Source organism: Eleutherodactylus coqui, chromosome 7 (assembly GCF_035609145.1).
Source record: "Eleutherodactylus coqui strain aEleCoq1 chromosome 7, aEleCoq1.hap1, whole genome shotgun sequence".
NCBI classification, from domain to species: Eukaryota; Metazoa; Chordata; class Amphibia; order Anura; family Eleutherodactylidae; genus Eleutherodactylus; species Eleutherodactylus coqui.
Genome location: NC_089843.1, coordinates 207,050,294 through 207,064,258, shown reverse-complemented (window position 1 = coordinate 207,064,258; position 13,965 = coordinate 207,050,294). Strand labels below are relative to the sequence as shown.

The 13,965-nt window shown below is 42.9% G+C and overlaps 1 protein-coding gene across 2 annotated transcripts in view; it reads left to right on the top strand.

Annotated features, from left to right (window-relative positions):
- The window catches only part of TMEM150C (transmembrane protein 150C), a 222,675-nt gene that overhangs the window by 188,183 nt on the left and 20,527 nt on the right, over window positions 1-13,965 (top strand). For both annotated transcript variants that reach the window (XM_066574259.1, XM_066574260.1), the window contains 6 exons: window positions 3,708-3,789; window positions 7,148-7,198; window positions 8,287-8,319; window positions 8,490-8,557; window positions 9,520-9,647; window positions 13,662-13,839. In XM_066574259.1, the coding sequence (XP_066430356.1) occupies window positions 3,710-3,789; window positions 7,148-7,198; window positions 8,287-8,319; window positions 8,490-8,557; window positions 9,520-9,647; window positions 13,662-13,839 (538 nt within the window). In that variant the 5' untranslated portion in view covers window positions 3,708-3,709. The remainder of the gene's footprint in view (window positions 1-3,707; window positions 3,790-7,147; window positions 7,199-8,286; window positions 8,320-8,489; window positions 8,558-9,519; window positions 9,648-13,661; window positions 13,840-13,965) is intronic.

Below are 13,965 nucleotides of genomic sequence, written 5' to 3'. Positions count from 1 at the left end.
CTGTTGTACCGCCTCTAGCTTGGATACAAGATGTGATACAGGCAGGCATGGAGGCTCTCGTACCCTGTTGTACCACCTGTAGCTTGGATACAAGATGTGATACAGGTGGCATAGAGGCTCTAGTACCCTGTTGTACTGCCTCTAGCTTGGATACAAGATGTGATACATGTGGGCATGGAGGCTCTAGTACCCTGTTGTACCACCTGTAGCTTGGATATTAGATGTGATATGGGTGGGCATGGAGGCTCTAGTACCCTGTTGTAGCGCCTCTAGCTTGGATACAAGATGTGATACTAGCGGGCATGGAAGCTCTAGTACCCTGTTGTAGCACCTATAGCTTGGACACAAGATGTGATATGGGTGAGCAAGGAGCCATAAAGGTTCTGTATGGTATGCTGCAGCATATTGTTCCTTATTTGCTGTAACAGAGCCTCTGGATCGTGCAAACCCATAGGCTGTCAAAGTTGGCATCCCAGATGCTTCCATACCTGTTCCAATGGTGATAAAACTGGTGACTGGATGGCCACGGAAGTGTGGCAATGTTGTGGAGACATTCCTGTGACCCTCTTGTGTGTGCAGCTGAGTATTATCCTGCTAGGAGCTTCTTGGAAGCTGCCATGAGAGGAACACATGTCACTAAGCTGTCATTGTCCCTCATACCACTAATGGGGATGACCAACTGTTGTGTGTAATGGCCCCCCCAGACCATCACACCAGCAGTGGGTCAGTGTGCCACTCCACAGCAAAGGCAAGATTGAGGAGCTCACCCCAGGTCTCCAGACATGAACACAGCCATTGTCAGTACCCAAACTAAACCTTGTTTCATCACTGAAGACAACCTGGTTCCATTCCGTAGCGTCCAGTTTTGTCGTTCATGACATCACTGCAAACGGAAACAACAGTGGGTGAGTATCAAACGCAGTACACGTAATGGGCGCTGTGAGACTAATTGCCTTTCAGCCAAGCGCCTTGAAAAGTTTCCAACAGACACAGGGGTGTAAAGATGGCGCCACCTATCACTGTATGGTGGACAGTAAAATAGTTGGATCTGCTCATGATTGTCAGATGATCAAAAGATCCGCTCTACTGGTGGTCTTTCGAGTACCTTATGTGCCCCCACACATCCAGCGGCCCCAACACCTAATGACAGTCTGGTCAAAACGGTGGCGAACAATTCAGCAATATGACTATCCAGCTTCTCGCATTTCAATAATGCTCCCCTCTCAAATTCTGTTGACTGAGTGAAATCTCACGTTGTGGATTGTGTCGTAGAGGTGTCTAATGGTCAACAAGTTTTACACAAGCGGTAGAAGAGGTCACTACACACAAGGAGCTCCGAGAGCCTTTTATAGGCCAAGGAGGAACCACTTTAACGGCCTCAGGTGGTAAGACCGTTCAGCTAGTTACATCACAACTCTAATCATTTGTATATCTACATCTGAGATGTAACTGCATGCCGAGTTTTGCAGCAAAACGATAACGTCTTCAAGGGGATGGATTTTTTTTTAGACATTGAGTATATTTTCCAATGATTTATTTTGTATTTTGGAAGGAAGGTTCTTTATCCAATGTCTTACTATAGCCATTACCCAGCATTTCTTCCATGTGGCTTATATTAATGCAGACCTATAAAAATGTCAAGGACCTCACACATTTCAGAGATGTAAGAAGTATGGAAATAATTTAGAATTGTGGTCCATTCTTACGAATTACTGCATTCCATTGCAGACCAGAATGTACCAATCATTTCCCCATTTCCAGCTGCAATGACGTATTGTTATGTAAATATCTAATTACCTATTAGAGCTCCATTTTTATTCTCACAACTACAATATAAGACATCTGTTATCCATATCTGGTGATACTGAGGAGCTACAGAACATAGGATTATTATACAGGATTTTCATTGAATCAGCGTGATATAAATGGGCTGATTTGGCAACTTCTCAATGTTATGCAATTGTTGACAGTTGAGTGGTGCGCACTCATGGTAAACTGAATGGAAGGGTAAAACATAAGGTCAGATTGGGGACACATTTAGAGAATGTGCAGGCTACAAATTGGATGTACGTTTAGGATTTCAACAGACCCCTCAAGTGTGATGGTGAAGCTCTAAGGCATGCAGCATTGTCTCTACTCAATTTCATTATGGTGCATTCATGTAGTTGGGTGCGATATCGTTCTAAGAAACTCGGACCGATATGCTTGTAAGATTGATGCACATCTGGACTTCATTAGGCTAAATAGTTTTTTAAATCAGAGTGGGGGAATGTCTTGTGTCCAGGGGTGTAACTAAAGGCTCAGGGGCCCTGATGCAAAACGTGAGCTGGGCCCCCCCTCTATCTGTATCTGTACCCGTACCCATACCTAAACCATGCTGCATAGAGACATAACTTGAAGCTTCTGGGCCCCAATGCAAAACCTGTAACAGGGCCCCCAACTGTAATGCTTTATTCATAGTACTGGGCTCCCCATATGGAGAAGAGAGGCCTTATGGGCCCCCTAAGGCTCCTGGGCCCGGGTGCAACCGCATCCCCTGCACCCTCTATAGTTACGCCCCTGCTTGTGTCCATGTGTATATACTCTGCATGCACAAAAATGACAGTAAATTTGCCGATTTGTGCACAAAAGGACCACATTCACAGCGCAAATGTATGGCGCTGAGGTATGCGCAAAAATGCATGCACCTGTGTGAAGCCGCCCGCACTCTGATCCTCCGCCCCAGGCTTTGTTTACAAGGCTGCAATGGGGACAAGCCAATATACACATGTGACTTCTGTAGTGACATGCCAGTGATTTACTGATGGCAAACACGATCAACTACTGAATGTAAACAAGAATGTTGGTGCGGAATTGGAACAAAAAGTAAATTAGAATATTATTACTATTAATTAAGTTAATGAAACTGAAATCCCCCTTCGCGTCCCTCTGGCAGGTGTCGGTCACCAGTGAGGAGAACGGGACGAGACAACTAGATTTGACTGGACTTATTGTTTCGTGCCGGTTGGCCAATCCAACAGTATACCTGTACCTATAACACGCTGCCCTCAAATAGAGCAATTTCTTGTGGTGACAGATCTGCTTTACAGTTGGCCAACAGAAAGAAATTAAAGTGTTTTACAGAAAATAGACAAATTGAAAAAATATCTAAGATCTTTAAAAAAAAAAAAAAAAGCTCACTGGGTCTGTTGAAGCGCATAATAACATTTCTAGAGTTGGTTTGGGAGTTCTTAAGGTTCCCCGTACTCGGCTAATGATTAGAGATGAGCGAACGTGCTCGGCCCCGCCCCTTTTTCGCCCGAATACCCCGATTTTCGAGTACTTCCGTACTCGGGCGAAAAAATTCGGGGGTCGCCGTGGCGGCGCGGGGGGTTGCAGCGGGGAGTGGGGGGAGAGGGAGAGATAGAGGGCTCCCCCCTGTTCCCCGCTACTACCCCCCACGCCGCCACGCCTCTCCCCGCCCCCCGGCGCACCCGAGTACTTTTCACCCGAGTAGTGAAGTACTCGAAAATCGCGGTATTCGGGCGAAAAAGGGGCGGGGCCGAGCACGTTCGCTCATCTCTACTAATGATGGAAGTATTTCCGTAAATTGTTTGATTTTTACAAAAAAAGCCATGAGGTTGATAAATATATATTTCAGAAAGAAACAAACTGAATAGTTCTATAAACTTCTAACATTGCTGTTCTGTATTTTGCTCACCCTGCAGATATGGACGCCAATCAGTGCAGTCTGTGGATGTTTCTACCTCTTGTTATGTCCCTTTTCACTACAGTCGGTTTATGGATAGTGTAAGTATATATATATATATATCTCAGCTACTGGTACAGCTTGAAATCTAATAACTTTGTACTTCATGTAGACTTTAACGTCCTCCCTTCTGATATATTATTGACACGTTACTTCCTTGTAAGCCCCATTGACTGTAGTTTGGCCATTATTCATACTGCCATTGAAACATATAGAGCGTGTGATAAAACAGTGATAGGATTTAGCTACAGTATCCCTAAATGGTTCTTTAATGTATAATGGTGCGTTTAGATGGAACGATTATAATCATTCCACTAACAAAAGTGAACGATAATCCTTCAGTTTAACCCCTTAGTGACGGAGCTTTTTTGCTTTTTTCCATTTTTGTTTTTTCCTACTCCCTTTTAAAAAATCGTAGCTCCTTTATTTATCCATCTACTTCGCTGTATGAGGGCTTGTTTTTTGCGGGACGAGTTGTATTTCTCAATGGCACTATTTATTGTACCATATAATTTACTGAAAAACTTTTTAAAAATTCTTAGCGGAGAGAAATGGAAAAATAAACGACATTCCACCATCTTTTGGTGCGTCCTGTTTCTACGGCGCACAAACTGCAACAAAAATGACCTGATATTTTTATTCTATGGGTCAGTATGATTACTACGATACTAAACTTATATAGTTTTTTTTTTTTGCTGTAGTACTTGTATTTTTTTTTTTTAAGATATTTAATTTTTTTCAATTATTTTCTGCGGTCATTTTGTGCGCGCCACAACTTTTTTATTTTTCCGTCGACGTAGTTGTGCAAGGGCTCATTTTTTGTGGGATGTCCTGTAGTTTCCGATAGTATCAATTTGGAATACATACAACTTTTTGATTGCTTTTTATTGCATTTTTTCTGGAAGACAGGGTAACTAAAAAAGTGTATTTCTGGCATTTTTAATTTTGTTTTTTTCGGACTACGTTCACCGTACAGGAAAAATAATGCACTACTTTGATAGATCGGACTTTTACGGACGCGGCGATACCAAATACATATTTTTATTTTATGATTTAGATTTTTTAATAATTGATATGGCAAAAGGGGAGTGATTTAAACTTTTATAACTTTTTTTTTTTAACAATTTAAAAAACTTTATTGATCTTTTTTCTTACTTTACTTTGAAGTCCCCCTGAGGGACTTTAACATGCGATGCTTTGATCGCTCCTGCAGTATGACGTAATGCTATAGAATTACGTCATACTGCTTTTTTACAGGCAGTCTATCAAGCCACCCTGTGTGGATGGCTTGATAGGCAGTCTGTTAAGGCAGCCCTGGGGCCATTCATTAGGCCCCCAGCTGCCATGACACCTGCACCGCTCCCCCGATCTCACCGCGGGGGGGGGGCCGTGCGGGACCCCCGAACAGCATTCGGGGGATTTAAATGCCGCTGTCAGAATTGACAGCGGCATTTAAAGGGTTAATAGCCACGATCGGCCGAACGGCCGAGCGCGGCTATTGCCCGCGGGTGTCAGCTGTAATAAACAGCTGACGCCCGCGCTGTATGGAGGGAGATAGAGGCGCTACCTCCCTCCATACACGTCCTGCAAAAGCAGGACGTAGTTTTACGATAGCGCCGTCACTAAGGGGTTAAACACAAATGACTGAACGACAAATGAGAATAGCGCGCTTCTTGTTTGTCGTTCAGTTTCAGCTTGCATAAAAATTCACTGATTGTTCATAGGAATGTGAAAGACTGAACGAGACGTTCACAATTCCTAATGATGATCTGCCGGTATAAACAAGCTACACGAGTGCGAACCAGCAGGTGATGACATCACTAGCTTGTTTGATCGGACAAACGAGAATTGTGAGGTTCTCCTTTGGTGTACAAGGGCCATTAGAAGACAACTAAGGGTGCAGTTGCTCTTTAGATTATCTGGAAGTTGATCACTATTTACACGAGCCGATTCGTGTTTGAATGGGCGAGTGACGTCACCGTTAGCTCATTTGCTCGTGCAGCCTGTTTAGACAGGAAGACACATCATTCAATGAGAATCGTTCAAAATCGCTCAGTCCCTGTATAAGCAAATGAGAGGGACTGAGCCATTTCTGTTTAAACCAAATGATAAGCGAACGAGTCAACGATGGTTTTTATGTCTACATAAAATGAATGAGGAACAAAAAGTGAACGATTCTCGTTGGTTGTTACTTTCAATAGTTTGAACGATTTTTTGAATGATAGTCATTCTGTCTAAAATGCCCTTTGAGGTTCCCTTGGACGACCATACATGTTTGTCAACTGAACCCAACGATTTTTTCTCGGGGGTGATAAAGATGAGGCATTTAGACTGCAACAGCCGGATCCTTTAGTCCTCAAGGAAATGTCTGACATCTGCTATCTCCGCTCTCTAGATTCAGAGCCCATGCCTGTTTGGCCAAGTGTGCTTGTGTTTGTGGGTGTTCGGCTACCGGCCAAATGATCTATGATGTATGGCCACCCTTACCCCTTATATATAAACATGTAAATGTTTATTAAAATGTGTTGCTCCCGTTGTATATTCCAGTATTCTGTACTGTGACTACCAGGGAACCTAAAAGCATTCTTTTCTACACATATAGCTGCCAATTCATCATTTATAGAAAACTAAACCATGATGTTACATCAAACATAAAATCAGAGAGCCTAATTATCACCAATTCCTGAGTGTACATCTAGAACAGGAATTACTTGCTTTTGATATGGAGTTGATTTTAACATTCTTCTCTTGATGCCCATTAATGGTATTACTAGACTAAGGTATGCTGTTTGCTGTTGTAATGTAGTGGAATATTATACATCATCCTTAAGGGTTTTTTCCAATTTTGGATATTGAGATCATCGGTAGGGTTGACCATAGTAGGCTTCTTTGGTCAACCTTCAGATGTTTTCTGTGAACAGCACCATTTCCATCCATTTGATTCACAAATCAACCCCATTAAAGTGAATGGATGGGCATTGTGCTGTGCAGGGAAAAACTCAATAGAACTGTGGTTTCTTCATTCTAGCAATTGTTGTGGGCCCAAGCTGTCAAAGTCTTGCAGATCAGCAATTTATGGCATAAACTAGCCACATGCTGTCACTTACATGGAAATTCCTTGTAACATGTCATGGTAGTACAGTGGACAAGTTCAAATCTTGCATTAAAAATCACTAAGTTTGCGCTAAGTTCGTTGTCACATGTTGGTGTCTTCAGTGGATCAGCTTAGATTTATAAGTAGTAATGGTTTTGGCCACTTGTTTTAGTGTAGAGTAGACAGTAAAGAACCTCATTGGCTGCAATAAATGGTATTTCCCAATAGGATTTCACATCATTGACTCTACTGAATACTTCCTATTACTTGCACAACTGAATTTAAACATTTGCTTTTTGTAACAGGTACTTCATTGCCATAGAAGATAATAAAATTTTTCCTTTGACCTTAGACAGGTAAGTGCATTAACTCAATATTAATGAAATGTAAGATATGTGTGTAATGTCTTGGACTTAAACATGGAAGACTATCAGTAGTATAAGAAAAAACTACACTTCAATGAAATATCAAAGTCACGTAGAGTTTGGAAACCCGTTCGGTGTTCCATCCCAGCACTTGGTCTACATAGACGAAGACTGCATCTAGATGCAACCCTGGATGGCTCCATAGACTGCTATCCGTAAAGCAGAAACCAGAGCTGCCAGCTTCAGTCTCCATTTTAGTAGGGTTACATTTGTTTCCAGCATTTTGGCCAAAGAGCATAGAGTGGTCAACTATGCTATTCTGTTCACGCAAAATGCCAGATTCAAACAGAAACCTACTAAAATGTAGAGCAAAGCTTGCAGCTCTGGTTTCAGTTATGCCACAGATGGATTATTGCTGCCGAATTCGCGGTCAGACACCCCCCACGATTTCCGCAGCAATGTCCGTCCATAAATGATTCTTCCCTACGCACGAACGGAAATCAGCTGCGATTTTCCGCTCATGGGGGAGAATCGCAGCATGTTCTATTCTGTACAGAAAAAACACACAGACTGCTTCCATTACAGTCAATGGAAGCCATCTGTCTTGCGATACTTCTGCTGTGAGAGCTGCGGAAGTACCGCAAGAATCCGCGTCACAGCCCAGTGCCCAATTGAGGCGGATCCAGAGAGGTGAGTATGGGTCTCAGGCGGCCGCCGGGTCTGATTCCACTGTGATATTTCGCCGGCGGAATACGACTCGACGGTGGGCATGCAACCTTATACTAATAGCAGTCGTCACGGTTCCGTTCCAACCCCGGTGTAGCCAGGCACTGGCAGCAGGCGCCGCCTGGAAAACCCCTTTAAGGTCTGGACACTTATGCCACAGGAAGTCTGGATTCCATGAATTTGTTGAATCTTTTTGCTAAAATCTTCATTTTCACAGAAAATGTTTCCTAAATATGTGAATGTGATAGTAGTAATTAAGCTACATAACAAATGACAAACTAAAACAGCAGTGAAAGTGGTTGACAAACAATGTGAGAACCATTTTAACTCCAGCCTTTCGTTCTGTTTTTAAGACCAGATGGAATAAGCCGACCTCCTTACATAAGGTAAATATCTTCACATTTATCGCCTGGGGAAACTTTGGTATTATTTCTTGTATTAGTTTTAGAATTGTTTGCATGTGAGAACCTTATAGGAACTTGTATTGTTAATTATGGTTATTGCATGGGAGAATCAAGGCATAGATGACCTGTATTATGTGTTCTATATCTTAAAGTGTTGCAGGTGATGCGCCTCCCGCAAGCTGTGTGTTTAGTCAAGTCATGAATATGGCAGCTTTCTTAGGTAAGAGGAGACTTTGAAAATTGTGGATACATAACTATAACATTATTTAAAGAGACTCTGTCACCTACTTTTATCCCTATGAGCTAAGCTTATGGGCTGAAATTAGGTGACCCACTGTGTCTGGGGATGTAAGTGTTATACTTACCTGCCCCCTCGTTCCTCTGGTGTGAGTGCTAAAAGTCCGCCAATTATAAAACTACGAACTCGGTAGTGTGCTGCTCAAAGAATTAAGTGGTGGCTTCCAACGCTGACATCGGGGGAAAGATGGGGAAGGTAAGTATAACACTTAAATGCCCGGACTCAGTGGGTCACCTAATTTTAGCCCACAGGTTTAGCTCATGGGGCTAAAAGTAGGGCTCCACCTATTAGAAGTCAGCATTCCTGCAAGTCAATGTCAGACTTTTAATTTGCATATTTCCCAGAGAAGCATGGATGGCCTTATAAGTCTCTCGCTAAGCAGAAATGATACCCTTCTTGACCCACATCTATAGGCCTCTCACTAGCCAAGCCAGAAACCTGCTATACACTAATGAGGGGCAATCACTCCGAAACAGCTGTCTGTGGATAGTTATATTTTTGGGAGAGGATTCTGGTTCTGGCTTACAATTCCCAGTCATTGTTACCAAAGCTGTTAAAAAGTCTGACATTGACTTGCAGGAATTCTGCACTCCAACAGATGGTGCTTTAGAAGTATTGTTCTGTTTTCAATGAACCCTATGAAGATGGCTCCTGCTATTGCCCAGGCAGCACAGCACAGATATAAGGGTCACATGAAGCCCCTTGGGTAGATCAGTGTTTACCAACACCTGTACATCTAAGAGTGTTGCATGTATGATACTATTTAACAATTAATGTGATTCTGACACTGGTCATGGTCTTTGTTGTCAGGGAGGCCCCAAGATGTTGATGGACAGCTATGCATCCCAGGGAGCAAGAGAATAACAAAATGTCTTTTCTTTCAGCCTTAATTATTGCTGTCCTCCGTTTCATACAACTAAAGCCAAAGACAATCAGCCCTTGGCTAAGCATCAGCGGTCTTATTGCCTTATGCTTGACTTCGTTTGGAATGACTCTGCTGGGCAACTTTCAGGTACTTGGTTGCCAATTTCTTAGTTTCTTTTCATTAATTAAATCTTTTTTGGAACTTATCACATATCATGTATCTGGATTGCCAACAATGACTTCAAACTCTTAATTTCAGTTTCTCTTCTGGAATAAAAATTCTTATAAGAATATCTAAAACAAGTAAAATCCCAAATTGGGCAATACTCTAAGGCCTACGTGAAAAACCAAAAAACACAGAGTTACACAATTCGGATAATTAATTATGGAGCAGGCAAATATATCAAAAGTCCCCAAAACTACTTGAATGATTATTCCCTGACTAAAGAGTTTTCCACCATACTAAAGGGGTTTTCCCACAACAAATAAAATTAACTTCTGGGCATGTTGGAAAATTAAGAGACTATTCTAACCCCCAGGACACAGCTGAATGGCTCCGGTGGTTCTGGATGCCGATATGCATATCCGGCGGAAGTCAAGTGACTAGGATGTGAGCACCGATGCCAGGACTTCGGACGGTAATCCTGCAGCCTCTAATTGTTTGCAGCAGTCACCTGACTCCTGCCAGACATGCATACCGTTAGCCGGAACCACTGTAGCTGTTCACCTGTTTTCCAGGTGGCTGAAGACAGATGAGGACGATCTCCTTCTTATTTGCTGTCATTCCCAGCCTTACATTTTTTCTCTAGTGGAAAAATACCTATAAGTGATAGACTAGAGCTAGGATATAATGTCAATTTCTGATTAGTTGGGTTTCAACCTCTCTGATCCCTAACTATTAGAGATGAGCGAGCGTACTCGGTAAGGACAGATACTCGAGCGAGTATTGTCCTTAGCCAGTACCTGCCTGCTCGCCCGCAAGGATTCGGGTGCCGGTGGGGGGCGGGGAGCAGCAGGGGAGAACGGGAGGGAGATCTCTCTCTCTCTCTCTCCCCCCACCCTGCTCCCTCCTGCTCACTCCCTCAACACAGCGCTCACCCATGCGGCACCCGAATCTTTGCCGGCGAGCAGGCAGGTACTCGGTAAGGACAATACTCGCTTGAGTATCTGTCCTTACCGAGTATGCTCGCTCATCTCTACTAACTATCCTTAGTACAAAGAGACCATAGCATGACAGCTTTACTGCACTTTGCTGGAATCACAGGACTCCTATATTGTTTTACTGATGAATACAAGATTGGGAAACATTTCCATTTTTTAATCTGTTTTTATTTTCTGATTGTAGATTTTTTTATTCCATTGTCTGCACAAGGCGTAACATAAAGCTCCTGGGTCCCAATGCAAAATCTGTAACAAGGCCCCCAACTATAATGCTTTATTCATAGTATGGGCTCTCAAGAGGAGAGTCCTTATGGGCCCCCTAAGGCTTCCGGGCTTGGGGGCAATCGTACCCCTGCACCCCCTATAGTTACTCCAGTGTCTGCAGCTGACTATGAGGGTGGTCATATTGCCTGAAGCTGCACTGAACAACATTTAGGAGTATTTAGAGATATGCTTTAATGTAGCTTTATGGGGCATTCAAACAATGGACAGGAGCTGACCCATTGACTTGTATGGGAGACTATTCCAGGCATGTTCTGTGACCGATAAATAAGTCACTTTGCAGGGAGGAAGAGTAGATAGCTTACAACCTTAAAATGAATGGTGGATCGTGATATATATATATATATATATATATATATATATATATACCTTTCATTGTAATGCTGCCTGTAATGATAATGAGATCACTGCTGAAAAGTTTTCTCTACAGAACAGGAAGTATCAGCCTATTATTCGGCTCTGTGGTCATTTTGAAAGATGCAGGATTTTGAAATAATTTTAAAAATATGGATTGTGACCCAAAATGTTAAAAAAATCACCAAAAATTCTTAAAAAATGTTTAACATAGTAACCTAATCTATATAACATGTTCCCTTTAAAAACAAGCTAGTTCATTCTACAGATTAACATTCAGGGCTCAGTCAGACGGGCGTTTTTTCGCGCGATTTGCGCATGCGTCCGGCGATTTTTTAAAACCATTGCTTTGCAATGGTATCGGACACATGAGCGCTTTTTATGTGTTCGTCCGATAAATTATAGAACAAAAAATCGCAGATCGCACCTATCTGCGATCTGCGATTCCTGTTCTCTTCTGTATATGCGCTCAATGGGGCCGGCGGCAGCAGCGCCGACCCCATTGAGAACATATAGAAGACAAATCATTCTTCTCTGCCACAGCTGTAACAGCTGTGGAAGAGAAGAACGATGTTTTCCCATTGAATTCAATGGAGCGGCAATACAGCCGCTCCATTGAAAGCAATGGGCTGCCGGCGTGCGCGGGGTGAATTGTCGGGAAGGGGTTAAATATATAAACCCTTCCCTGCAATTCATCCTAAAATGTGTTAAAATAAAAAAAAATTGTATACTCACCTTTCCGCTGCAGCCGGAGTCCAGCCGCGGCCGCTGTCAGTTCTCCTGAACTGCTTCTCGGCACTATTCAGCCGGCGGGGCTTTAAAATCCCCGCCTGCTGAATGATCTGCCTCTGATTGGTCACAGCCCTGACCAATCAGAGGCTGAAAACACTCACACACCCATTCATGAATTCATGAATGGGTGAGTGACTGCTGCCTCTCAGCGCTGAGCCAATCAGGGGCAGGTCTGACTCACATCCATTCATGAATTCATGAATGGGTGTGAGTGAGGCATGCCTCTGATTGGCTCAGCGCTGAGCCAATCAGGGGGCAGGTCTGACTCACACCCCCTTCACACCCACTGCAGGACGGCCGCTCGGAGCTCCAGCTGCCGGGAGAAGGTAAGTACATATATATTTTTTATTTTTACACATTTTAGGATGCATTGCAGGTAAGGGCTTATATATTTAAGCCCTTACCGACAATTCATCCCGGGCTCGCCCGCAGCGCATTGCTTTCAATGGAGACGGCTGTATTGCCGTCTCCATTGAATGCAATGCGCTGGACAGCTCCGGCCCGTTTCTAATGAAACGCGGCTAGGAGCAGATTTTCGGGCGATTTGCGGGCGACTTGCGCGCACCGGTCACGCGATTTGCGGATGCGCATCCGTCATGCGATCCGCAAATCGCGCGAAAAAACGCCCGTCTGACTAAGGCCTCAGCTTGTAATTACCACTTTTTGTTAAATATTTTACTATTTTAGCTGTATCTCTCAGCAGGGAGGAAGTAAAGGGCTTCAGTAAATCGCACCTTCTTCTTCTCTCCCAGATATTGACATAAATGTTGTGTGCAGCCTGCAAAGAGAAGGGAAAATGCTAAACAGCACATAACACTCATTTTTAAGTTCTAGATTAGAAACTCGGTTTACTCAATGATGTGCGTATGCTAATAGGTTTTTAAATAGCTCACTGGATGAACACTTTAATGGTAGGTGATTAAAAGGAGGGTATATGCTCCCTGTGCCATTAACATTTCACTGAGGGATCAGATTACCATCTACTTATTTACTAAGATTTTTAATCCATCTGATTCTAGATTATATTTATGTGCAATAATGGTGGATTACAAATCAGACTTACTTTAAATATAACAGACTTTATTGTTATTTAATCTGGGATATTGTGCAATAAAGCACAGAGGGCCTCATTTATCAAAACGCTCTAAAAGACAAACTGTTTTTGTTGCCTATAGCCACCAATCAGAGCTTTGAAAACTAAAGCTGATCTCTGATTGGTGGCTATGGGAAACACAGTTTTCCTTTTAGACACTGTTGATAGTTGAAGCCTAATTACATAGTAACATAGTATGTTAGGCTGAAAGAACTATGTGAATTAGGATGGCTTCACACCTGCGCCCGGGGGTTCCGCTTTCCTACTCTGTTAGGGGAGCAGGAAAGGGGAATCTCCACGGCCGGACGGCTCTGTCTCAGGACTGAACCGATCATAGCCGAACGGACCCCATTGACTTATCCCCCTTATATCGTCCATGCAGACTACTTTTCAGATATGACTTTCAGCCTCTATCTCTTTTGTATTTCTAAAGGCAATTCTGAAAATGTAATGATCAGATGTTTTTCTTCCTTTTACCAGCTAAAGAGTAATGAGCTTATCCATAATGTTGGCACCTCCATGACCTTTGGATTCGGGACAGTAGCCTGCTGGATTCAGTCTATTCTGACCTTTAAAATAAACATTAAGAATGAAGGGAAAAAAACTGGAATCCCGAGAGTTATATTATCTGCAACGATAACCGTCTGCGTTATCATCTGTATCCTTTCTATTCACATGGACGATGCATTGTGTGTAATGTATGTGTACAAGTGTTTATATGGAGCTGCTAGGAAGTGCACGGTGGAAAACGTGAAGTATTATAGGGGTTTTCCAGGCAGTGTCC